Raw genomic sequence first — 27,726 nt, forward strand, 5'->3', positions numbered from 1 at the left:
TGACTGTAGAGGTTGTTTGAGTAATTAGGCTTCTAATTTGGGCACCCTATCTGAGCCTCAGCAGCTTAATAAAAATTAATTAAAATAAGCATTTCTTCCCTTTAAGGACTATGAAGTTCTTAACTTGGATACCACTAGGAAATGCGTAATCAGAGCATGGAAGATCAGCTTCAAGACTCCTGGTGTTTCCATGATAAACAAGGAAGTAAATCCCTTTCTTTGGAGAGCATTCAAAATCAACCTTTGGATTGTCATTGTAAATTTAGAGAAACCCAAAAGATAGAGACACAGCCCTACCAAGATAATCTGAAAGAAACAAGTGATCAAGCCAGCTAGAGGAAACCTTTTACGAATTACTTTGTTGAGGAAGAATTCCTTTAAGCTTAGTTATACATTAACACCTAGAGCCTTTCTCTCATAATTATGTTAATAAACTGAGCAGACAATTAAAAAAATCCACAAGGCTTTATTACAAATTCAACTCATCTTTGAATATATTTTTAAAGTATTTTGGAGTCATTCAAAATAATCTCAAGTAGTAACAGAGGATAAAAGGATATACAGCAATTGTTGAAATGACTTATATATTTAATTAAACATTTCTCTCTGCTGCTGTGTGCCCCAGTGATAATTTTTTTGAAGAAAAACACATTAACTTCATAGTATTAAAACTCTGAGCAATAAATTATGTGTTGCTCTCTCCCATTCACTTCCCATTGGTGTGTAGAAAGATTGCTATGAGTGGCAATTATTGTAATTATTGTCTAAGAAAGAAGCTAGGGATATTATGTCAGGCTTGAAAGTGTTGCACAGGCATTGAGTGACAGCTTTTCACAACAGCATGGTGAGGTTTATCCTAGTGAGATGCATGGCCGTAGCTGCAGGGGCATCGTGGTGGCAAAGGAGTGATGATTGTAGGGGAGAACTGAGGGGGAAAGGAGGGGGGAGGCCTCTTGCTTGGTGTATAACACTTCTGTGGTTCCCTGCTTACCATGAATGAGAAGTATTCACTCCACTTTTTGTGCTCTGCCTAAATGTGGTGAATCAGTGTGCAGCACAAATTAATTGGAATAGTAATTTATTGACTCTCCCAGATGTGCTTATTTATCTTTCAAATACTTCTCACTGAGAGATAATATTGAGCTGTTATGTGTCAATGCAAGACGGGCAAGAGCAGGAAAGACTGTGGCTGCAAAGGTACAGCATTTTTTCTGCCCTAAAGAATTTTTGAGGCGCATTTATTTTGCACCTAGATGCTTTGTGTGAGGAAGAAGTATGGCAAATATGAGGGAAATCTGTTGATTCAAGTGTAGCAGAGGGAGGCTGTAACCATGTAATGATTTCTGCTGTGGAATAGGCTTGGAGGAGTCAGTTAGCAGTGAAGGAGGAAGAAGAATTGTTCCAGTGGGAAGAAACAAGATGATTTGGAAAACTTCTTGGGGCAGTTAAAACAAATAGAAAGAGTGAAAATCTGGCATTGCTACAATTTCAGCTTCTATTAGTAGAACAATTTAAAATAGGTAAAAACACTTTGTGGCACAGGGATAGACATTATTTCAAATCTGTTGCAAGTACAAAACAGGGATTACATAAATTCATAGGGAGACTGTAAAAGGAATGGATTGGGGTATACTCTCTAGCAGCCCTAGTCTCATATTTGTGGATGCTGGAGGACCACGCAGAGGCCAGTCTGGCAAGCTGACTCCAGGTACACCTCTGCCTGGCACTGGAGACGTGGGGAAGCATGGGTTAGGTGAATGCTGGTCTGCTTCAGTGTTTGTTCTTGTGTTTTGAAATGTAGTTGGCACTAAACCACACAGAATTGTTCTCTTGAACTACACATTCAAAAACATCACAAGTGTTCTTCCAATAAGGAGGGCTGTCAGGAACTCTTGATTAAGAACTGGCGAGTTTTATATTGTGTTGACAGCTCCATTGTTTCTGTTTGCCTCTGTGGCTTCTGGGAATGAGATACTTGGACCAGTATCAGAGTTGGGCTTTCTACAAAGTAGTGCAGGATGGAGCATCCCCTCTGCAGCGGATCAAGCTCCTGTCAACTTTTAGGGAATAGAGTGTTGGAACTGCCCTTGGGTCTCCTGTTGGAACTGGGGGCTTATGGGACTTACAGTTCTTCATGCTGCCTCTGGTTTGCTCTGATTTCACAGAACTCAAAGAAACAGCTACATTCCATTCATGGAGAGGAAGAACCTGCCAGGCTCTCGTGTTTCCTTCAGGAGGCTTGTGCAATGCCTGAACAATCCTAGCTTTTTTCTAAATCCTAAAGGCATGCCCGAGTTCCTCCTGCAGAACTCGGGCAGATGCATGGTTCAGATGAGTGGTTGACTGCTATTTGACGTCAGGTTCTGCCAGTTGTATCTGTCAGACTGGATCAATCTGCCTTACTTTCTGATCTGTGGCTACACATTGTCTGCATACTGAGCTAGAACATGCTTCAGCAAAAAGCTGTCTAAAGATTCATGGGTGGAATCAAAAGGATTAGAAAGCAAGAGGGTTTCTTTAAAGCCTAGGTCCAGCAGAACCAGTGGCCATCAGAGAATGAATACAGTTTATCTAGTTGTCACTGTTCTTGAGCAGTTTCAGAGTGCCAGGCAAACCCAGAGGAAAAAAAACCCAACCCACTCCATTCTAAGGAGATCTCTATTAGCTTTGTCATGTGCATGGCCACCTCCATCAAGACTCAAGACATAAGCCATTGGGGTACTCTAAAATAAGTGACTACACAACCCTAGGGGTAAATCCGCTTCCCTTCTAATAAAAATGTGTACGTTGATGGAAGGGAATTTTGGGTCAGTGTTGATCTGTTCAGCAACACTAGTGCCCTGTGGCTCTTCAGGTGTTGTCATTAACAGTGCTTGAACTTTGAGGGAATCCTTTATTTGCATAAAGAAACTGCTGCGGAGTTACTGGCTGCCTGAAATACTTAATTATTGCCACAGTTCAGATACAGGATGGGCACACAGCAGCCCCCTTTGTGACCAAAATCTCACAAGCACAGACCTGTACAAGTGTCAGCTGTCCCAGCATATATGGAAGCGCTATCTATCCCCTAGCACTGAGCGTCATTTGCCTGAAGGCTATACTGAAGCATTTATACTTCAAGACTGAGTTCAGAAAACGTGACAAATTGCAGCACTGACTCTGCCTGGTGAGAAGAAACAGGCTGTAAGCAGTACCAGTTAAAGCAGTTGTACTACGTTTCACATTCAGGGCTCTCCAGCCTGAGATGGTTTGTGTTTGCAGTCTTGTGTAGAAGAAGCTTTGAGATGCTGGGCAAGCACTGACTCTTCTGTGGAGATATACAACAGAAAAGAGCAAGGAAGATTCTGACAATATATGAGGAAGAAAAAAAAAAATCCCCAGTAGTGGTTCATCACTGGAACAGATGCCCAAAGAAACTGAGGAATCTCCATCCCTGGAGATGTTCAAAACTTGCCTTGACAAGCTTCCCGAAGAACTCTTCTCCCTCACTGCTTGTTCAGCTAGGAAACCAGGATTCTTGAAAATATCGGTGATGATTGTGTTCATCTCTCTTACTGGGATCTTGAACATAATTAAATTTTGGTAATCCAGCTACTACAGTGGTGGTACCAAAGTAAAATAAAAATCATGATAGCATTGGTGAGTAACGTAAGCAGATAACCTGGAGACTTCCATCTCCTGCCTCTTGGATCTTGGTACTAAAACAAAGACAATATATAACTGGCCTGTTCTGACTGCTTGGGATCATTGCTGTTTTGTAGGGTTAAATGATTAGAAGACATTTGGATCCTCAGGAACTGTCATGTTTTTCAGATGCTTTATGATTTTCAGGAGTTCCAAGGAGTTGAAAATCATTTGGCTAGCCAAGGAAGTATATGCCCAAAAGTGGTTTATAATCCTTTATGGAAGGGTTAGCAGAAGAAGGGTTGACAGCTGGTACATGGGTGGGAAGGTCTACCTAGCTGGAAGAGCATGGATGAGAAAGGGTATTTAAGGAGGTTTGTGGAAGCATCCTGTGCAGGGAGAGTGCACTACTTCGCAGTTGGTTTGGAGGAGAATGGGGGATAGTGGATTCTGTAGCAAGGGGAGGTAATCTGTCTGAAAGTGGCTTTGGGAAGGAGTAACAAGCTCAGAAGCCTGTGGAAAAGTGCTTGTATGGACAAGAGAAGAGGGTGGTTTAAAAGTTAGGATGGTTTGAGGTTTGCGTTGTAAGTAGTTTGGTGTAGGGAAGTTTGGTAGGAGAACTGAAGCATGAATGATGAGTGTCTTTGGGTGTAGTCGTACTCTGCACACATCAAGTGGTTTGGGGAAGGGCAGGGCAGTAGCTGGCAATTTAGGGGCTTGGTACTCTTTAATTCTTGCTTCCCTCCTACTCTCCATTTAAAACTTCTGTAACGTTTTCCTCTATCCTTCATTGTGGAGTAAGCGCTTTTCATTGAGATGTGAAAAGGCAGATTTAACAAAAAATGATAGCTTTACCTTTTTTTAACTCCTAAATCAAAACCAGCTTTTTGCTTTAGCCACAGTTTATTTCAGGGAAAAATAAATTTCCTGTCTAATCCAGACAAAGGCTGTATGAAGCCTTCTGAAGAGTGGTGCAACATGGCTGGGATGCAGGTTCTACCAGGTTAAGCTGAACAGATATTGTAAGAGAGATGTGCATGTGAGGAGGAAAGGAGAGCAACTGGTTTCCCTGGAGCCAGAAATTATTTTGTCTCTCCTTCTTGGTAGGAGCGTTTTTTTAGTTTTGTGTGTTTTGTTTTAACAAACTGATTTCCTCCTTACATATTACCCAGTATTTTCAGGACTTTGGCCTGAGATCCAGCAGCCAGAGCACCTGGGTTCGCTTTCCTGGTCTGCCACTCATAAGTTATGTGACATTGAGAAAGCCTGAACTGTGGGCTGCTTTCAAACCTTCTGTAAATGAGTGCAGTCCCATTGACTGAAAGGAAAGTTTTCTTCAGCTTATTTGACCTCTGTTTCTGCATTTCCTTGCCTTCAAAATGAATGTTTAGAAGTCCCCATCTCTCGGGATTTGCCTGGCCTAAAAAAGGCTTTTAGATGTTATAATATTATAGATTGCCTGGCAGTAAAAATGCTGAGTATTTATGACTCCATGTAGAGTAGTCATGCAGGCTTGGTTCTGGTGTGCCCAGTCTTGGTTTTGGTGGCTCAGACAGTAGTCTTCAGCCCTGTTCCTGGAGAACACTGCTATATGCTTGGGTAGTTCTTTCTGTAAAGAAGGGTTTCCTGATCATGCAGCCTAGAATTTTCTCCTTTCTACAGTTTCAGCCAGTGGTGATATTCTTCTGTGGTGCATACATGCTTCATAAGCTTATATGCAGTACCTGTATTATAGCCATCCTCCCATTTAATCTTCATTTTTCCTCAGTTATATTTAAGTGATTTTATTTTCTCTTTCCTCAGAAATCATGAATCAAATTTTTTGCTTCTTCCTGTGGTCCCTTTAGTTTCCTTACATTTTGGTGATGACCAGGATGCCTTTGGTGCTTTAGGTTCTATTAGGGGCAGTGTAAGAGAGAACTGTTCCATCCTGTCCAGTAATTTCTCTCCCTCTTTACTGAAGCAAATACAATTACTCTCCTCTGCCTTTTCTCATACTGCCCAGGCTGCTTTTTCCTCTGCTGGGCCAAACTTTCTCAACCCCCCCATCGCTAGGTTTTCAGGTAATTGCAGTGAGGCTGCCCCTTTTAATTACAACTCTTCTCCCCCCTACTTCAGCCAAGTTACTGAGCCATTTCTCTGTACTGCTGAGACATTTTTCTTTCTCCCTAGCTATGCTTCACTGTCTCACTGAAAACACTGAAGTGTTTTCAATGCTGTGCGCAAAGAGCACCTGAAGAAACAAAACATGCTGGCTTTTTGCATGTAACCTACATAATAACCATGTTATTTCTCTGGTGGGCTGAGAATCAGGCAGGTGGAGGCAGAAGTAGCTTGCTTACCAATTGTGCTGGATTCATCTAATGTGGTGCTGGATTAGGCTACATGCTGCTCCCTGACTGTGAGATAAGCCTGTATGTCAAGTTCTTAATGGTGGTGGTGGAGTTTTGTTTGATTTTGTTTGGATTTTTCCCCTCTTAATACATTTTCCTGGCTGTAACGTAGGCTCCCTGCTTGACCTTAAATATCATATTTGCTTCCTCACCTACAACATACTGATAGAAAAAAATCTGTCCATCTTCAATAGTGTTATCAGTCATATGCTTAAAGGGAGAAATGTCTGCACCTGAAATATGGTTACAAGTGTGTCAGTGATGCAGATTGGTGTTGTCATAAATGGTGAAAACTCTCCTGTCCTGGCTACTGCCCAGAAGAGTTCTGAAAAGACAAAGTGTAACCTGTAAGAGAGAATTCTGAAAGCATGCAGGGGAGGTGCAATGGGGACCTTCCAAGAGACATGGGCAAAGGTGCAAAGGGTCAGGACTGAAGTAAGAATACAGCCTGTATTATGTGGTGGGTTAAACTGATCTGAGAACCCTGGTCTCAATTGATGCCATGAATGTCTCAAAATCTGCGTATGCTGTTTGTGCAGAACAACTGGCACTGAAGCCTTGAGGGGCAGGAGGTGTGGGCATGTGGTAAATACTGGGTCTGTGCTACTCTTTTTCTCACCTGTGTCTTGGAAGCAGTAAGTGCTGGAGTGGGTGTATAAAAGCTGCCAGTTCTGTATTTTTGTCACCTGATCTCTGTTTCCACCTTCTGTGTTTTTTTTTTTTTTTTTAACCATGTTTCTGTGCGAAGGCCTCTGTGCTTTCATTTGGGAAGATACTAGAATACTCCAAGAAATCTCTGACCATTTCAAGGGAGTGCTGTGTATTTTTCGAAGATGTTGGTATCTACAGAGAGTCTTCATGAGTTCTGATGCTGGCATCCGTGGAAGAAGAGTGGTGGGAATGGGTTGGCTCTGGATGGTCTGCTTCTTTCATCTAGCCACCTCACTAGAAGGTAAGAACAGATTTTATACAATGTAACTGCTGAACAAAGTTTTCTCAGGGTGGGGTGGTGGGGGTGGGTGTGGGGAAAGGTGTGTTCTCCACTATGTTTCTCCTAGTCCAGATGAGCACTGAGCACATGCCTTTCTGTTTGATGGTTGATCACTAACTCATGAGATGTGAAAAGATACTAGTATTGTTTCTAGTGGGACAGGCAAACCCTCTTATGAAGGACCATTAATGAACATTTCTACTAGCTATCTCAGAAACAACAGTATCAAAGAATACATCTTTTGCCCTGGGAATAAGCTCCTTGTTTACACTTTGCATGTATTTGGTTTTTGTGTTCCTGTTCTTGCACCATGTTTGTTTTGTGAAACAATCTCTTGATGCTTAAGCTGTTCTACAAGGCAGCGTACAGTGGCTGAAATCAGGATTTTTTGTCTCTGCCATTTGAACAATTTGCCTCATACAATACATACAAAGAGAATGCTTCACGTCAACAAGAAGAGGCGTTTGTGTTCAGCAGCAGAGGAGAGGAGGAATAGAGCAGTGAAGGCAGGATAGAGAAAAGGTGAGCAGGGGAAAAGAGAGGCCAAGAAAAAGGGAGAAGAAAGAACAGATAATAAGAGGGATGGTGATGAGAGCAGGAGCTAAGAGCTAAGAGACAGAGTTAGAGAAGGGCAGAGGTATCGTAAACAACCCTCTTATTTGTTCCAGGAAATATCCTTGCAGCTACATGTGCTCAGTGAACTGCACTGCTTTGTGATGAATGTGTTCATCTCTTGCATATGTGAAAGCCTCAGAAAAAGGAAAGGAGGGAGAGAGGGAATCAAAGGGACACAAGGAAGAAAAGACCTAGAGGAAGGAAAAGGAGAATAGTGTGAGGTCTAAGAAAGAGCAGGTGGATACTGGGAAGAAAAAAATAATGTTTTTTGTTTTCTTATTGATAATGAAGAGGAAAGCTCATTAAACCATCCCTTCTTTTATTAGGAGGGGAACAGAGTCAGGAGGAAAGTTCATAGAGGAAACAATTGATGTAAGATTATAATACAAATTCTTAAATCTCTTCAACTCTGTTAACCGCTGATTTAAAAATAATTTTACACAGTACTATGTTATTCCCTAGTGTAGCTGGTAAAGGAACAGAGATAGAAAAGGGAGAGTAAATGTCCATTCTCTGCAAATATGTAGTAGCTCAGTGATGCCTGTAGGAAAACTGACATTTTTGGAATTCAGTGATCACTCCTGTAAGTTTGTAGAGATAAAATAATTTAGAAAACACTGTGTGGTACAGCTTCGCAGGTCACATGGTTGAGTGGCCAGGATTAAAATAAGAAGGTAAAATTCTTGCTATGGGGATGAAGCAGCAAAGGTGCCCATGAGCTGAATTTCTCCTGTCAATTCAGAGTCAGGGGTTTCAGTACCTTATGTTGTGGCTCTACTGCATGGTCCTAGGTTTGCACTCCAAAGCTAATTTGCGTCCCAGAGGTGAGTGTTTTTGCTGTGGTCAAAAGGCAAAGAAGAATTATGCATTAGGGGAAGGAAAGTCTGGTGATAACTATGTAGAGAGCTTTGCTTTACTACAGTTATCCATAAAGAAGAAAAAAGGCCTGTGGCCGTTTTGTTGACTCATTATTATATAGAGTAGAAACCTGAACTTCAGGTTTCACATTTAAGTTGAAAAATATAGGAAATACCTAGTTTGGTCTTTAGTTTTTCTAGGTTTCTTAGAAGTTTTAGATGATGTCTAAAGTATGTCTTGCCTCTAACTGAATAGGACCGACTGAGTGGGAGAATCAGTCAAGGTAATTTTTCTTCCAAGTGTTTCTTAGGCATTTGAGTTAGATTTAAACAGTCAGAATGCAAATCACTTCTTGTCAAAAAAGAAGCTGTGTTTGAAGTTTCCTAACCAGGGAAAACCAATATTCATAAAAACTTAATGTAAATCATTAAGAAAAGAGGGAGAAGCTGTACAGAAGGGAAGAAAAGTAGCCAAAGTATTCAAACAATCTTTCTGTGCGTTATGAATACAGCAAATACTTGTTATGCAGAATGCTTTTCAGATGTAAGGAAGGCAGTACCCTTTTACAGGACCTAATGGGACTTTAAACCACTTCATGACTCAGAAGAAGTTCTTGTAATCAATTCAAAAAATGTTGTTGCTGTTGCTGTTTTTAATGCATAAGAAGGAATCGTTAAGCTGAACTTGTTTGATACAGATCTAATATTCAGATGCATTGATTTCACTAGGAATGAGCATGTCTGTCCAAAATTTTCTAGATGTGATTTTTCGACTAGAAAAAAACCTTCATGGGAAACATGAGGGAAGACTGTTTTGCAAACAGAACACATTGGTAAACTTAATTAGCTTTATGAAAGGAAACAGGAAACAGGATTGTATAAAAGTTTTCATCAAGATTGCACTTGCCAATATTTATGGCTCTGCAGGAGTTTTTTAGGTTTTAGTTTGGGGAGTATTATTTTTGAGCTACATGCTGGGTGAAAAATAGATATTTTTCCCCCCATTTTCTCAAAAATACATAAAGAAATAGGAGTTTTGTTTCTGTATCTATATTTTTGTTTTGTATCTATATATGTATGTAACTGCTGTTTACAGTTCATCTTTTCACATTTTTCTAGGTTAACCTTTCTGATTGTAGAAGTTAGTGAAGCATAGAATTTAAGAATGTCTGATGGGCTACAGCCAAAACAGCTGAGAGCAAGTGATAACTTGCTAATGAAATAGCTCTTACTAGGGCACAGAGCTGAATTTTCTGTGGCATATTGGTTTCACTTTGACTAAGTTATAAATGTTTAGTGCTGTAAACGCAGGTGGAGTTCATTTTGCAGAGCTCATTAAATATGTTCCAAAGGAATGATGTGTTCTGCATGTGAGTGACTGCCTTGATTTTGCAGCAGGCTCTCCAGCCTGCAGAATGGCTGGACAACCTTTCTAAAGATCTTCAGGAGGGTCAAGATATAGAGAGGATAGTTCTTTTGCTTTAGTAGAAGCTTTTTGCGTTGGCAAAAGGAAATATGCAAGAAAAAGGCTGTGAGGTCAGGCATTCCTATTTCACGTTTCCCTGTGTGTTTTCTATGAACTGGTTGTCATGTTATTGAAAATAATGTAATGATTGCTCAGATTGGCTTGACTTTGAAGCAGAGGAGAACTATACTTTCCTCAAAGGTAGTCTTTGGAGTTAAAAACACCATTGCCTTTTGTTTTATTATATACAAAGAAAGGTTTAAATGGATGTTATTTTACTTCAGGAAAATATAGAAAGTAAATTAACTTTTTACGTCAGTTGCTTGTGATCACGAAAATTATTAAAATCCTAGCAAAGATTTTCTGTTATGTTCTTCCCAGTTCTTTCCTGACACTTCCCTGCATGCCAAAATCTTTGCCACATGCTTGGAAAGCCCAAGACAGAGTCATCTCCTGCTGTTGTAGATACTTGGAATGTGGACAGGACTGGGCTGGATGTGCAGCTTGTTTGTAAAGGGAAGGGTGTCAGCATTATCCCCTTGGTCAGTCTCAGCGGCTCTGCTTGATTTGTTTTCTCTTGTAACAGATAACTGTCTAGTCCCGGTGCTAGGGCAGCCGTGTTGCCAGGCGGATGCCTGATGAGCTGCAGGCCAGCTCTTGCTTCTTGGAGGGCAGGAGGGGACTATTCATGCTGCAACTAACACTGTTTATATTCAAAGCTAATTAAAGCTTCAAAAAAAGGAGCAGCATTCCTGTAATATATGGTATCTGGGACTTTCAGTATATGCTTTAGTTAAATCTTGGTAGACACAAGCTCATTTTTTTAATGTTTTTGGAAAAGCAAAAAAGCAGGAAAACATACATAAACTTTAAAAAACACACTGTACTGTCATCAGAAGTAGTCAGTTTGACAGCAGTGTCAGTTGGGTAAGTTCTAGACTCAAAAGTGGGTGTTAGCAGAGTGAATCTCTTAAGCGTGGAAGAATATATATTATATTGTATTATTAGGTGTCATGGTTTAACCCAACCAGCAACTAAGTACCAGGCAGCCGCTCACTCACTCCCTGCTTTCCTGATGGGATGGGGAGGAGAACTGAGGGGGGGGGGGGGGGGGGGGGGGGGAGGGGAATAAAACACATGGGTTGAGATAAGAACAGTTTTATAATTGAAATGAAGTAAAATATAACACTAATATTACTAATAGTAATTGTAATGGAAAGGGAGGTACAATTGCTCACCACCCACTGACCAGTTCCTGAGCAGCGGTTCCACCCCTGGCTAACTCCCCTGGTTCATATACCAAGCATAGTATGGAATTATCCCTCTGGCCAGCTGGGGTCAGCCCTGGCTGTGCCCACCTCCCCAGCTCCCACCCCCCACCCCGGTTTCTTGTGCCCCCAGCCTGCTGGCTGGCAGGGCCTGAGGAGCTGAGAAGCCCTTGAGTTGGTATAACCACCACTGAGCCACAGCCGCAACCAGCCGCGGGCTGCCAGCACCGCTGTCATTGCAAATCGAAAACACAGCACTGTAGCAGCCTACTAGGAAGAAAATTCACTCTGTACCAGCTGAAACCAGGGCTCTAGGAAAGCTGTAGATAACTTGATTGCATCTGCAAAGCTGAAACTAAGCATTTAATATCTTTTTTTAAAAAAAATATATTTCCCAATGTCTTCATTTTCTGACATCAGCAGAGGAATTAGTGCAACGTGCTAATCCTGGCAGTCTCCCTACAGCTTTAACAAAAGAATAGGGGAGGTAAAGAGAACAATACCATCATTCTTAAGTCTTAGTATCTGTGCTACCTCACAAAAAGCTCTGTATTTCGGTATCCTAGACCATTTGGGTGTCATTTCTGTCTTTTACAGATGGCACATCACTCCTGATTGGGGTGGGAGAATTCCTCCGTGCGGATGATAACTCCAGTGTTCTGATAGTGTCAGCATTTTGCTCTGACACAGCAAGTAGTTAAAAATATTATACTTAATGGAACTTATACATATCCCATTGGCTGCTAATAGCTTTTTTTATTAATTGAATATGAGTACAGAGGTAATACACGGGACTATTCATTGCAGAACTGACTTCACAATACAGTGTTATACAAGAAAAAAACAAACTCATTTTTCTTATATAGGTTGGTTTTGTATATATGCTCTTACATTAGGAGGCATATTTTATAACTCTGTAGCTTGGGTTTTTTTCATGTTAAATCATAACTGAGCTGTAAAAAGTAGCTATGAACAAGTGAGATTTTTTTGGCTACTTTTGTTTGGTTTTTCACTTGTTGCATCAACTAATTCTGAAAAATATAATACTTGATCCAGTATATGTCGCTAGCCATTGATACTTAACTTCACGGCAATAGCTGTTTAATTTTGGAAGAAGTTCTAGTGTATTTAAGTCTTCCCAAATGTTTCACTCTATTCTGCCTGCAAGTGATAGACCCCATATATATTTTTTTTGTTGTTGTTGCATGATAAAAGGCTCCTCTCCCCACACTTAAAGGAGCACAAAGGAACAGTGAAAGGCAGGGGAACCCGAATAACCAAAGAGAAAAATGAGTGCCCTGACCTGGCTTCTCGCAGGAGTGTGACCAGCCCGCTGAGTGGGAAGGGAACCCATGGAGACGGGGCAGTGGGGGTGCTTTCTGGAGCACCTTGCAGATCAAGAGGGTAACTGCCAGCAGGGGCATGGGATTTACTGTGGGGTCATTTGGGGCTTCTGCAAAACTTGCTGTGGGTTGTTCAGGGGAGGAGCCATGGGCAGGGGAATGGAAGGATCAAGGTTCTTTTGGGGAGGATCAAGTGTGAGAAGATGGATAAGGAGCCAGTCATGGGTAAAGGGGCAGCTGGTCAGCTGTAAGCTGTCAGGCCTTGCCCAGCACCTGAGCACCACCGTCTGCCCTGTCTTCTTATTAAATTCAATGTTTTACTAGTTACCTGGGTAAGGAGGCTTTATTTTGTGATAATGTGTGTATACAGATGTTTAAATGCCAGCAGCTGGAGCTGAACCGCAGGTGATAAGGGCCGTGTGTCAGTGTGGCTGGCAACTGGAGAGCCTGGAATAGATCAAAGTCAAGTGCCAGGAACTCAGGTTGGAGCACAAGTCACAGAATCTGTGTGTCTGTGAAGCCACCAACTGGAGTGAGCAAGCTCCTATGAGTGAGTCTGTGATCTCTAGTGAGTGTCGAACCAGACTGGCTGGTTAAGTGGGTTGGGAAGCCAGGGAGAGACCGGAGAGTCTCGGGGGTGAATGAGAGTATTGTCTGCGTGCGTGTCTCGTGTCTCGGTGATACAGCTGGAGAAACTATCTTACCTACTGAGGGGATCAAGGGGTCTAGGCCAGCTGCTGGAGAGACCACAAATTCTGGGGGGTTCTTTGAGAGTCCTGTCTGTGTATTGCGTATCTCCGTGCAGCCAGAGGCAAGGCGATCCAAGGGCTAGCTCCTGGGTAGGTTGAGTGCCCGAGGCCAGTCACAGGCGGGACCCATGGGGTGCATGCCAGCACGTGTATCGGTATGTTTGAGTGAGGTTCCATGGCCTGGCACAGCACTACAGCAGCTGGCTGCAGCTGTGAGCTCACGTGTCCGTGTGCCTGCAACCTAGGAGAACGTGGGTCCAGGGACAGCTCCTGGGTAGACTGCATGCCTGAAACCAGTTAGTCGAAGACCCATAGTGTGCCTGTGTGTGCGTGTGAAGGGATGTATCCGTGGGTGAGGGTGTCTGAATATTAGGAACAGGAGAAGGGCTGCAAGCTTCAGGTGCTTGTACGCATAGGTGCCAGCAAATGGGGAGACCACAGATCCAGAAGTCAGCTACTAGAGACTGGGTGCTTAAGGGCAGTTATTGCAGGGGTCCATATTTTATATAAATGTGTATGTATTTCCCACTAACAGACCTTCATCCTGACCAGCCAGAAAGGGGAGCAGGATGAGGCCGTTGGTGGTGCTGTTTCTGTTTGCATGACCGGTGAGTGTTTCTGCCTGTGTTGATCTTCGTGGCTGTCCATTTGTATGCATGTAGTGCCTACATGTGCTTGTGTGTGTGCTTGTTGGGAATGCCTGCTCTGCCTTGCTGTTGGTTGGACCTGGGGACATGAAGCTGCAGCAGTCTTGCCTATGTGAGGTTACTGGAGTTGGCAACCCCTCACAATGCACAAACCCAGAGAATGCTTCCTCTTTCCAGCTCTCTTACAGAGCATTCAGTGTCTTCCTACTTGTTCACGTTCAAGGCATGATCATACAAGGCAGAGTAAGCCCGGCAGTATTTCTGTTCTTTTCAAGAAATCTGTTAAGCCGGAGAATGTTACTGCTTGGGGCATTCTGCTGCATAGCAAAGCAAACCCTCTGAACGTTACCTTTTACCCTAGTGCCCTTTGCCGATGTATGTGTACATTTGGATATATTCAGAATTCAACTGGATGAGGCCTTGAGCAACCTACTGTAGTTTAGCCTGGCCTTGGGAGAGGTGTTGATCAGGATGACCCTTCCAGCTTGTTTCATTCTGTGGTTCTATGGTCTGGTCATTCTTAGTGCCAGCTTCTCATCCCTGTAAAGGTAAAGGGATCCTTTCGCTGTCTTCTCAGGATCAGCTTTCTTCTCAGTGGCTATAGTTTGCCTGGTCTTGGGTTCTGTAATTCCCTCTTGTACCACTCTGATGTTAAGACACCGTCAGGACAAATGTTCTTCAATCTAGAAAGCTGTTAGGCCATCTCTGCCTTCATGAATATTGTCCAAGGCTCAGTCATCCTTGAGTGAGTTGTCATCCTTTGAATCAGGGGAACATTTTGCCTGTAACACAAGCACCAAAGTGTGTTGCTTAAAAGTATAGGATAACCAAAATCCAAAAAATCATGAACATGCCTATTCTGAACAGCCTGATCTGTAATAGCAACTTCCAACCTCTTCCTGGTTGATCTTGATGTTGATGTTACAGTATAGTGCAGCCGAAGAGATTGGTTTGTGGTGGAAGTATAGGTTGTTATGAGCACGAGTCTTTGGGATTATTTTTTTTCACGCTTTCTGGCCTGTAAGAATAGACAACACTGAAAAGAGAGAGTAATTAATTCTGAATTTTGTTTTATGAAGAGTGTAATGAATCCATTTGACACTTCTATAAAAGATGATGGTTTTATTTTAGTTTAGGGAAGAGAAATACAGGAGAATCTCTCCTCATCTATTTTTCTCTTTGAATTGAAATAACAGTCTTAATAAGAAATTGGAATCTCATTCTTCAAAAATGTAAGATTGAAGCAGAAGTCAAAGAAGAATGTAATCATTTTGTGTGTTTAAATGATCCGGATTGCTCAGATACCATGATTATTAATAATTTTTAATCCAGAGTGGAATACGGTTCTGTCGGTCTTGTCTCTAGCAGCATCATAGAGTGACCTGGACCTGTCTTTGATCTGTCCTTGCAGTACCCTCGATTTTGAGCAAGATAGAAAGCAAGATAGAAAGGTTGTAAGCAGTTTTTCTTCTGGGTTGGTAAATTCAGCTGAACAGATCGTTGCTGTCTGCACTGGAGAGCAGCAGAATACTGGTCTGACCCCACATGCTGAGGATGTGGAATGCTACATCAGTACTAGCAAAGTGGCAGAGTTAAGGCTTATACCTGTACACTTGATGGTATGTAGTCATTCATGCTGTTAAATCATTAGCACAGTCATGGGTTTGGCTCATGCCAACTAACCTTATCCCAAACAGTGCCTAAGCATAGATCAGAGGTTAGTATGGACCAAGGACCATTTCTGAGAGATGGTTTGGATGCAGCCATGCAGTTCTGTGGGTTGGAGTTTTTAGCCATGTGAACATGAGCCATACCGTGCAGCTTGTTCTCAGAATTAGAGAGCAGTCTAACAGCTTGTTAGATTCATGAGCGTACATGCAGCTAGTGTGACTGGGTATTTGTTTTGAGGCATACAGCCAGTGGGAGAGGGAGGAAAAGAAGTAAAATGGTGGGGGACTTTTGACCATAGGTCACTGAATAAGATTTATGCATACAACATTCTTGTGTACTTTTCTTGTTTTTCTAATGCTTCCTGACTTAAAATATTCACTGTGAGAGGGACAGTTCTGTCTGCTTCAGGCTGCCTGTATCTGTTCATCTGTGAAATACTCATATGTTTGATAAAGATTACCTTGCTCACTGGTGAGAAGCTGCCTGGAGAATATGCTTTGTGCTAGTCATGGCAGAGCCCAGGCTGCTAAGCAAGATTTCTCTGTGTTCCCTCTTCTTTCCTTTATTACTTTTTATCTGGTTTTCTATGCCCTGATTAACTTTTCTCTATTTTAACTTCTTCTAGAGCTTCCATGGGATACTTGAATTTATACTTTGCTAAGTAGGAGACTCAGACCTGATTAGAAAAAAAAGTTCATTCTTTGTTGAAAAATGACCTTGTATATTATTCCAGCATATCAAAGCCATGTTTGGAAATTCAGTGGCAAAGTACTGGCATGACCGAGTGCAGCCCATGGGCCGGACTGTGCCATTGGGACAATAACATGCGTGTGGGATTGCCAAGTCCCTCTGCTGCCAGGACAGCCTAGGGGAAGATTATACCTGAAGGAGGAACTGGCTTTTCACAGGTATTTTGCCACACAGAGGAGCCATCTGAGCTGAGCTATCCTTGAGTGCCGAGCTGCTCAGCCTTTTGTGGGTTTTAGGTATTTTAGTGAGGTTGTGCTTTAGCTGTAACCAGTAGCTCTTTCCAGTTCTGGCAAGCCAGCCCAGATATTTTGCACTGCTTCTGAAGCAAGGAACTGCATCACCTCCTCAGGAAGCTCTGACAAATATTTGATCTGCTGTAGGAATATATGGAAGATGAGTTTGGGGGCATCGATGAAGCCTGAGGTCTGGATAAACTTGCTCACTTGATCACGTCTGCTTTAGGATGAGTCTAGTCTTTCCTTTCCGCTGATTGATGTGGAGTGAAGCCCCAGGACCACTGATAGGGATAATGAAGTCAGGAGTCCATAATTTGGAAATAGAAACTATTGAGCGTCTTTCTTGCATAAAACATAGAACGGTCATATCATTAAATGTGTGCAAAGGGAATAATGAATCTTGTTTGTAAATAAACTGGATGTTGCTGTTGGGTTTTGGTTTTTTCTATTTGTTTTTTTGTGTTGTGTTTTTTTAACAAAGCAACAAGATAAAAAGATGAGGATTAAAATAAGCAAACAAAAGAGATTGATTTTCCAGAATTTAATAAAAAGCAGTCAATTTGTACGGTATATATCAATGCATGTAAATACCTTCTTCTTCCCCTATGTCCTCACTATAAATGTACACAGAAAAGTGCACATGCTTGCACACCAGTAACTTCCAGGGTGGTCTCAGACCTTGACATTCACTTCTGCAGAATACTATGTGTATAGCTTGTCACAGTCTCTTCTGTATTTCTCTGTACTTGAACAGAGAATAACATCTCCAAGAGCTGACAAGCCTCATACCTCTCTCCAGCGGTAGATTCAGTAACAATGGAAATGCAAACTAGTTGTGGGAATAAACTAGGCCTGTGAAGTTCTGCATGTACCCTACTCCCAAGCAGTATAATGCAAGAGTCTATGTAATACTGATTTTCAGATAAAACTGGGACTTGTATGTAGGCTTGCAGCCTAATGGCCCACTCCAGGGCAAAGTGCAGCCGTTACAGGATCAGTTGGGTCATCATCCTGAACTCCCACAGAAACCTGGTTCCAGAGCTGGAAACAAAGAGTGTCTTGGCCTTATGTCCACATTTACACCTGCAAATAAAATGGGCAGCCGTGGTCCTGAGGAGACTGGCGTGTATTCATGTGACTCATCTCTCTGTCCCACCCTTGCCTTTCCGAACAGAGGGTGGCCTCATCTGTGCTGCCCATGGCATTACTCATTCTGTGCTGTCAGTGTGCTTACACTGCCTGCAAAAGTTTTTGCCTGGACAGAATATTGCCAAGCAACTTGCTAACCATGAGTTAGCATGATTATGTGTCCAGTGCCTCTGCCTCTGTCTTGGCCCTGCTTAATTTACTAGTGTGAAAGTAGCCTGCCCTATTTAATCTCAAACCATGATTGTATGTTCTGTGAGTGTGTAAGCTGGCTACAAGACACGTGCTTGGAGGTTTTTTTCAGAGACAGTCTTGTGAGGGACAGATAAGATTGTAGCCTGACTTGGAAAAGCACAAAATACTTTTTTCTTATTTACTTTCTACATATAAACAGAAATACTTCTGGATACAACTGGAGAGACCTCAGAGATTGGCTGGACCACCCACCCATCTGATGGGGTAAGCATTTCCCTTGTTGTCTTCTTGATGGCGCCTCTGATAGGGAGGCATACATGTGTGCATGCATATGGTGAAAAAAGGGGAAACTGGAACCAGTGAGACTTACGGATTTTGTACATATGAACAATTTGAACATGATATGTTGTGCAAAGACAGATTATTAAGAGAAGAGGATGCTGGGTGGGATACTATTGCCACCTCCTTACCCTCTTCCTTCCACCCTCTGGAGACTAACATTCTATAGTTTCCTGGGTCTTCCCTCACACCTATGTTGTAAACTGGATTTTTTGTAAATTTTGTATTGTACAGTATTAATATTGTAAATAAAAAAAATGTAAACTGGCTTGCTTCCAGTGAGTAGCGACCTCCCCAAACTCCCAAGACCTTGGTAGACGATCAAGAGGTGTGCTGCTGTAATATCTGCTAGCTCTTTCAGTACTCTGGGATGAATCCATCAGGCCCCACAGACCTGTGAAATTTCAGCTGATGCAGCTGGTCCCTTACAATTCCAGTGTCCACAAATGGAAAGTCACTGTTCCTGCATCCATGGTCCTCTGACACAGGGGACTGGGAAGCCCAAGGTCTATCAGTATTATTAAAGACTGAGGCAAAAAAAGTATGTGAATGCCTCTGCTTTTTCTTCATTCCTATTAGTTAGATGACCATCTTGAACAGTTATCAGTCCGACGTTTTCTTTGGACCTTCTCTTGCTGTTAACGTGCTTAAAAAAGCCTTTCTTGTTATCTGAAATGGCACTGTCCAGTTTCAACTGTGAGATTTGGCCTTTCGTGTCTTTTACCTGTATATATGAACTACAGCTCTGTAATCTTCTTGCAAAGCCTGACCTTGCTTCCAGAGATCATACAGTTTCTTTTTCCTCGAGCTCCACAAGGAGTTCCCTCTTCAGCCAAGGTGGTCTTCTGCCCCACTTGGTTGACTTCCAACACACTATAATTGCCTGCTCCTCTGCTTCTAAAAGGTGGTTCTTAAAAACATATGAGCACTCCTGGAATCTTACGCCCTCGAAAGCAGATTCATAGGGAACGCTGCTAAGTATCTCCCTGAATAAAGTTTGCTCTGTTGAAATCCAGGGTAAAAACTGCTGTCCTTTTTTCTCTCCTTACACTGAAAACTTTAAATTAAACCATTGTGTGATCACTGTGGCCAAGACCGTCACCTACTATTGCATCTCTCATGAGTCCTTCTCTATTCACAAATACCAAGTCTAGGAGGACACCTCTCCTAGTTGGCTCACTAAGTACTTGAGACAAGAAGTTTTCTTCCCCAAAACTCAGGATTTTTCCAGGCTTTCTTGTCCAGAGCAGTGTGGTATTCCCAGCTGATGTCTGGAAAGTTGAAATCTCCCATAAGGACAAGGGCTAGCGACCCAAAGATTTCTCCTAATTGTCTATAGGATAACTCACCTGTGCTAACATGCTGGCTGGGTGATGGGTGGTAGACACCCACTACAATGTCTCCTTTGTTTTCCATCCCCCTGCTCCTTACCCAGAAACTTTCAACCACATCATGACTAACTGTAAGGGCTGTACAATCAAACCTCTCCCTTATGTAGAGGGCAACTCCTCTGCCTTCCTTGCCCTGCCTGTCCCTCCTTGAGCAGCCTGTAGCCCTTCATCCCACCTACAGTCCCAACTCCCAACTGTGGGACTCGTTCCACCAAATCTCACTGATACCAATGATATAGCTCTGGGAACTGACCAATGCTTCCAGTTCATCCTGTTTGTTTCTCATACTGCATTCATTGGTGTACAAGCATTTCAGATGTAGTGCTGAGCCCTCCATGCTCCCAGGAGCAGCATAAATGTTCCCACTAGCATTGCCACCCTCAGGCAATGCCATGCCAACCCTTGGCATGCTTTCAGCTCTCCTGTTGGTATCCTCTTCCCCACCAATTCTAGATCGAAGTCCTCTTATCAGTCTTGCCAGCTTATGAGCAAAGATGTGTTTCACCTAGCAGGACAGGTGGGTCCCATCAGGCCCCAGCATGCCTTGTGCCTTGAAGACTCTTCCATAGTTATAAACCCAAAAGTTTAGGCAGAGGCACCAGTCCTGAAGCCAGGTATTGATATCTTGGGATTGCCTGTTTAATCCAAAGTCTCTCCCCATTACAGAGAGGACTGAAGAAAACACTGCTGAATTTTTTAGCATTCTTCCCAGGGCCTGAAATCTGTTTTGATCAACTTTAGACTTTTTGTTGCAACATCATTAGGACCCACGTGAAAGAGCAGGGGTGAATAATGGTCTGAAGGCTGTTCATCGAGTGGTGACATCCCTAACCCAGGCCCCAGGGAGGCAGCAAACTTCCCCGAAAAAGCAGTCCAGTCTGCAAATGGGTGCTTCGGTTTTGCACAAGAGGGAGTCACCAGTGACTGTACCTTGCTGTTTTTTCTTCTCGGGGCTGGTCTTAATGCAGGTCTTGTGAGAAGTTGGTCGATCTGACCTTGGTGAGAGTGCTTGCACAGGTTCCTTCTCTTTCATTACATGCTTCGTTTGTCATACCCAGGGCCTCATACCTATTCTGTAAAGACAGCTGAGAGGGTAAGAAGGGGGTTCTCTTACAGCTTCATGCAGTAAGCTGCTTCCACCCCTCCCTGTCCCTCCCACGTGCCTTCCTGCTGGCACAGAACAGATCCTGGACCTGCCATGTTGAGTTGGCTTGTGTGCATCAGAGATGGCAGAGCACATAAAGCTGGGTAGAAGGGAGTTCTGCTTTAAAGTTTTCTTCAAAGAACAGTGTTTTCTTTCTCTGTCTCATTTATTTGTGTTATGCATCTTGTCTCTGGAGATAGGAGGTGGGGGAAACGAGGGAAGAAAGATGACTCTGATTTTAAGTTTCTCAGTGCCATGTGACAGGTTTACATGAACTGTTTTCTGTCACAACAGTTTCTGTACACTTTAACAGCTCTTCTTTGCAGGGTCATACTTTGCCATGTCCAGAGTGCTGAGCTACACATGCCATCAGCAAATTCAAGTCTTCTCATAGACATGGCAAGGAGACAGGAGGGGAAGGAGGTGGCCTGTCCTGTATTTTTGGTGCAGTTGAATGCTGAATCCATTTTTTTTTTTTTTAGTATTTCTTCTTCCTCTTCTCTCCCATATATCCATTATAGTGGGATGAGGTAAGTGTCCTGGATGACAAGAAGCGCCTGATCCGAACCTTTGAAGTCTGTAACGTGGCTGAACCAGGTCAGAATAACTGGTTGCGTACTCACTTCATAGAGCGACGCGGAGCCCACCGAGCCCATGTCCGCCTCCGTTTCTCAGTGAGAGACTGTGCCAGCATGCGCACCGTGGCCTCTTCTTGCAAGGAGACTTTCACACTCTACTACCACCAGTCAGAGGCTGACGTAGCCTCTCAGGAACTGCCAGAGTGGCATGAGGGCCCCTGGACCAAAGTGGATACTATTGCAGCTGATGAAAGCTTTTCCCAGGTAGACAGCACTGGGAAGGTGGTAAAGATGAATGTTAAAGTACGTAGTTTTGGGCCACTCACCAAGCGTGGCTTCTACCTGGCCTTCCAGGACTCGGGAGCCTGCATGTCTCTGGTGGCAGTCCAAGTCTTCTTCTACAAGTGCCCAGCTGTGGTAAAAGGATTTGCCTCCTTCCCTGAAACTTTTGCTGGAGGGGAGAGGACCTCGCTGGTGGAGACACCAGGGATGTGTGTGCCAAATGCTGAAGAAACAAGCACGACTGGGTTCTCAGGTGTTCGGCTACACTGCAATGGAGAAGGAGAGTGGATGGTGGCCATTGGAAGATGTACCTGCAAAGCTGGCTACCAGCCTGCTGATGATGAACGAGCCTGCCAAGGTGAGAGACCCTTCCCCACCCCCCCACCCCCCCCCCCCGCCCCTTAGGCAGCCACTTATTTGTTGAGTCTCTCATTACAAGTGTTTGACGTTTGCCAGAAGTGCAGAGAGTGAGGAGATTAAATCGTTGCTCACAGGGAACGCATACTGACAGCTTCTTCTGATGCTTTTAGCACCCTGGGCTGGAGCTGGCGTGACCATCTCTTGGTGCCAAGAACATGGTTGGAAACTCCACTCAGGCCTTAGTTCAGCCTGCCACCAGAGGTAGCCTGTTAGGCTACAGACACTATAATAGCAGGAGTTGTAACTTGCCACATCTAACATAGCTCCACTTCTTCACCAAGAGGTGATGGCATTGAAGGGGAGGTGGACTGTGGAGCAGAGCTGAGGAAGCCCAGTGCTGATACCCTCTGTCATCCTAACTAGCTTGGGCCCTATCGCCAGTGCTGCTGGAACTAGTATTAAGAAAAATGGCAAATGGCAGCAACCTGGTCATGGGACAGGGAATGTGCAGCCCAGATCTATGAACCTGACTCAGTAAGAAGAAACAGTCATAATGGTATTATCATTGCCTTTAATGTGCACTCTGCCCTGGGGCCTGTGGTATTGCCTGTGAAAGGCTTATAGGAGAAAGTAGAGTAAATTACATATCACCCAGTAATCATATTGGGCCAAAATCTGACCAAGCCTGACCACTCAGTCTGATGTCATGACTGTCTTCCTGTCTCAAGCTTAAGACAGTCCATTAGACCAAACTGCTTACATTTGTTATATAATTCTGTATATAACGTTCTTTTGGTGCTTCCTTGGCTTTAATCTGCGTCTATTCAAGATCTCTCAGCAACGTCAAATGTTGCTGCACTGCACTTAATACTCTAAAAAATAAATGTAATGTGGAACCTAGTTTTGGCTGCAGACACAATCTTAAAGTTGAGTTGTAATTTGTTCAAATAAGAGATTGATTGGGACACTGAGAGTACAAATATTCTGGTTACTACCAAGTGCAAATACAATGGATAGTTAATGTTTGTCAATATGTCACCTTAAATTCCTGTTTCATGAATTGATTTGGGTCGTGTGAAATATTTTTTTTAAATACAGTTCATTGTGCTAGAGACTTATAAAGCAATTAAAATTAGTAAGTGCTTTTTATTTGCTTAAGCTCTGAGAATGATTAAAATGTGTGTGCCTTTTTATCCTTCTTATCCTGAAAGAAATGTAGCTACATTCATACGGTGCTGCTTCTGAGGCAGAAAGCCCAGACAGACGTAGAGCAGCTCTATATGGCACAAAGCTTGTTGTCTGCATCAGTAGCATGACTAGTTCACAATCCAGGTGATTCATAATCCAGTCAGTAATTTAGTATCAGTAAGTCTTAAGCACTTAAAAAATATGGAAATTAGGCTTGGCAAATGAAAATAGGGATTTTTAAAGAATTGATCTTCCCTTTTTTGTAGCATTCAATGAAAGCTGATATGCCCTTGCAGGCCCATTATCACAGAAGCTGGAGACAGATGAAAATAGTAAATATTTTAAGGCATAACTGAAATAATGACAGTCTGTCAAACCACAAAACACCATTCCCATCATTTACTTCCTGAGATTCCATGTGCTGCTTAGAACAGCCAAAGACAACCATTAATGAACCTTAATGTTAGAAGGTATTTTTTCTCTTTGTGTTTCTTGTAAACTTACCTGGCTTGATCACCATACCTGATCTCTTCTCCTGCTAACAGTGTATTGCTGTCCTGCCTGGATGGAGCTGCATTCAGCTTGCATAGTTTGTCCCCCTTGCTTGGTGTTTTCTCTGTGTGGTGGAGTCCTTCCCAGGACTTCTCTGTGTGTTCTCCCTTCCTAAGAACACTGCGATGCAAAGTTGCTACCATGTTCTGTATGCAACACACAACAAAAGCAATAGCCCAAGGACAAATTTCTGCTGATGATCCTGCAGGGAGCTCTTAATAAGACTGAAGAATGAACCGAGGATAGGAAGAAGAAGCATTTTTCCTTCTTATACTTTAGTAGAGGAGTGTGTGGGCATTGTCCTCACTCATATGTAAGCCTGTGGAGTCCTTCCCGGACCAGCCACTACCTCTTTATTTAGAACAAAGTATCTAACAAGAACCATTCTCAGCAGATAGGTAGAAAGCCCTTTTGGTTTTTTCCTGCCCCCTACCATGAGTTAAGATACTTGATTTCATTAGTTTCATAAGACTGTCTGCTGTTTCTTCCTATACGGCCAATTTCTCCAGCCAAATGAAAGAGTGAAACAACATCCTTGGGTAAGCCCTCTAGGTGATGTGGGATGTGCTATGTGTGAGATTCACTTTTGACTTTACCCAGTTCAGTTTTTTCTCATGCTGAACAGCCAGAAAGGAGACTAGCAGTTTACAGAGGAAAAATGAAGGCTGGGACCTTAGGTCCTTTTCTTTCTGTAGATGTATACAGACAGGGTGCTTGCCTTACAAGGTTTCCTGCAACTCTAAGTGGTTTTCTACATGGAAGGCCAGAAATGGAAAGTTCTGGTTGATTAGGCCATCCTAGGCTACTGGTTCCCAAAATTCTGGACTGGTTCGCTGTTGTCCCAAGTCTTCTCTTAGATCAACATGTTCATTACGGAAAACTGTTGTTCCTAGATTCCATCTCCACAAACCATTTTACAATATAACATGTTTCTTGGGATTCACTGCCAGCTGCTTATCATTAGCCTTTTGGGATATTTATATTTATATATTTATATTGGGATATATATAAGGTTATAACATATCCTTAAGGGATTTAAGTTACCAGATGCTTTTGGAAATGGTACTTAGAATTCATGACTGAGACATTTTAAAAAATATTTCAAAAATGACAATGTGGAGAGAAAGAGGATGAGAAATGACTCCTTGATAAAGTGCTAAGCTGACTTCCAAATGAAGAAGGTGAGCCCTGCCTAAATCTTTCCTCTCTTGTTTTGCCTTTTTTCTTCACACAGCCCATTCCCTGGCAGTCCTCCCAAACTATAACTAGCTAGTAAGTGCTTCAGCTCCACCTCTTTTACCTAAAAATCCCTTACTCAACTGATGTCCTATTAACAGTTCAGCAAGAAACGATTCTTATCACTTTATTTGTTTTATCTCTGTTGGTTCGATGCTTTCTTTTTCTATTTAAAAAACCCAGAAGCCATACTCTTCACTCCTTATGTTTCTTGGGTTTTCCACTTTCTCTTCCCCACCTAAACAGCTGCAGAAACTATGAAACTCTAGGTCAGTATAGGGGCCTATTGTGTCACCACGCCTTGCTTCTAGCGCTGGGAGATCCCACTGCATGGAGAACAAGGTGCAGGTTACACAGTAGCAGTCACTGCGAACAGCCTGGCTCGGTGGGAAGTTGCTTCCTACCACCATAAGCGGGTCATGGGTTTATTTCACGGGTGGGAGGGAGGCAGTGTTTTATCTAAAAGTTGCTTAGATTTTTTTTTTCTAGTGCATCTTCTGCATGCTAATTATGCCATCCCATCTTTCTTGCATTCTAAGAGTAATGTCTAAATCATATTTCTACAGTATTATCAATAGTTAAGTCCTTGGCATCATCCTGCCCTCTGCAACGGCCAAGCTCCATCCTTTTTTCCAGCTGATTCAGTTCAGGGCTCGTCCTAGCAGTGCCTCCCACTATCTGGTTGAAGCCAGCAGCATGGCCGTGCCAGCTATCATCTCCTTACAGCTCCATGCTGACTGTGCTTTGTCTTTGTTGTTCCCACCTGAGGCCGTCTAGCTCTGCACATCCCGTTTTCCATAGCCCTTGGGCTGAGCTGTGTCCCTTCACCCCTCCTGGCCTGGCTCCGGTGCCAGTTCGGGCAAGCTGCACATCCCGTATGGGTTCCCGCTGCCCCACGGCACAGCCACCGCGAGCAGAGTGCCCACATGAGGAACAGATCCCTTGTCTCAGGCACATGCTTCCAAACGTCCTCCTGTCTCCCAGCTCAGTTCCAAGTCATACCTGGGTGCAAACAGTCAGTGTCACCTGTATCATATTCCCTAAAAACAGTGCTGGGGGTGCATATAGCCCTTCTGGAGTTTCCAACTGCCCTTCCTGGTCCCTCTCCCCTTGCTGTATTTTTTTTTTTCTCTCTGGGAATATTTCCTCTGTGCCCTTACTGCCCAAGTGAGCTTTTCAGTGCCTCTTTATCTCCCTTAATGTCTTTGGTTCTTGGGCCACCGCCTCCCTGTTTTCGTGTTCTTCAGCCCCTTCCCTGCCTCCCTGCAGGATTCCCGCATGCTTCTTTGCGGGTTCTGGCACGGGATGCGTGTCAGGCGCTGCCCCTGCCGCTCTGTTGGTATGTGCTGGGCGCAGGGCACAGCTGCAGCAGGGAGTTGGGCAAAAATGGGTCAGTGGCTCTGAGGTGAGCTGTGCCCCCTGAACTGCTCCAGCGTTCTGTTGCTGTGCCAAGATGTGAAAAGTGGCAGACAAGCTGAAGGGAAAGCGCTTGCTTACCCGGAGCTCTGCCTTCTCCCAGCCTAGCCTTGATGTGATAGGGGACGGCAGCTTGTGCTGCCCCCGAGGCACCAGCTCTGCAGCCCACTGCCCTCACACCGGGTATGGTGACTCAGTGGAGCTAAACCAGCATTTTCCTGGAAAGCACTGGTGCCTGGCAATGACCAGGTTGCGCTTGCCCCATGACAAGGCCACTGGCTCAGCTGGGGTTGGTGTTGGGTGGCAGGCACGTGGTGGAGGTGCCTCGGGAGAGGCTGCTCTTGCTAGGGCTTTCCCTGGGGGGTGCTGAGGCAGTGGTGCTCGCTGAGGCAGAGTGCACTGCTCATTGTGCCGGCGGGCTCCCTTCGGCCAGTGCATACCATGCCTCCAGCGAGCACAGCAGCTGTCTGCCGGGATTGCCGGGCCATGGCAGTGGGGTGACACCGTGATGTGCAGCGAGGAGGGAACGCAAGGTATGTGAAAGCTGGAAACTCTTATGGTGTGAAAAAAGAGATTCTTGGGAGACAGATTCTGTCTGCATGTGGAAAGACAGCCCTAGGCTTACTGCAACTGCTTGAATAAAAGGAAGTGGCTTTTGCCTATTTGGGTTGCCAAAGGATTTTTATTTTTTTTCTTTCCTCTGGACTTGACTTTTGATAGGCTATTTATAGAGTGACTGGGCCGAGGCAGTGCCACCAAAAGCTCCGTGTCGTGGGAACAATTATTGTTGCCATCTGTGGGCTGAAGTCCCGAGTGCAGTGAGCTAGCATATCTTAGACAAATTTGGAAAGGGATAAAAGTGCTTGTCAACGTGGGCAGCTCCCTGTCTGGATGCAGAGGCAGGGGTCAGGGTTTAGGTGGAAACAGAGGGTATGAGATAGCTGCATTCGCTGCCCATGGAGGCCATTCTTCAGCTACATGGAGGCCATTTAGTGTCTGCTCTAGTCAGTCCTGCCTTTTGGGCCAAAACTGCAAATGTAAAATATAAGTAATTATGAATTTTGGGTCACAAACTTTTTCTTTTTTTTTTTTTTAATCTTTTTTTTTTTTTAACTGTCTTCATTTAGGAGGTGGGGTGGATGTGAATCATGTTTAATCACTGCAAATCAGCTTTGCTTGCGATATGCTGTATGTTTTCATTTGCTGTTTTTCTTCTGGATGTAGAAATACCCAGAGGCAGAATGAGAGTTTCAAAGCATGATCCTTTCTCTGTATCTGCCAGCCCTCCTG

General features: G+C 43.5%; 1 protein-coding gene across 7 annotated transcripts in view; it reads left to right on the plus strand.

The window, feature by feature from the left end:
- Window positions 1–27,726, plus strand: part of LOC308065980 (ephrin type-B receptor 5) — an 82,484-nt gene that overhangs the window by 26,007 nt on the left and 28,751 nt on the right. For 4 of the 7 annotated variants that reach the window (XM_080392714.1, XM_080392713.1, XM_080392712.1 and 1 more), the window contains exons 2-4: window positions 6,766–6,969; window positions 18,150–18,214; window positions 21,346–22,042. In XM_080392714.1, coding sequence (XP_080248840.1) covers window positions 6,876–6,969; window positions 18,150–18,214; window positions 21,346–22,042 — 856 coding nt within the window. In that variant the 5' untranslated portion in view covers window positions 6,766–6,875. Of the gene's footprint in view, window positions 1–6,765; window positions 6,970–12,524; window positions 12,618–13,840; window positions 13,914–18,149; window positions 18,215–21,345; window positions 22,043–27,726 lie in introns of those variants that run through there. The other 3 variants (XM_080392717.1, XM_080392716.1, XM_080392718.1) reach the window with 3 other exon arrangements.

The sequence above is a fragment of the Falco punctatus genome (assembly GCF_963210335.1).
Source record: "Falco punctatus genome assembly, chromosome: 6".
Lineage (NCBI taxonomy): Eukaryota > Metazoa > Chordata > Aves > Falconiformes > Falconidae > Falco > Falco punctatus.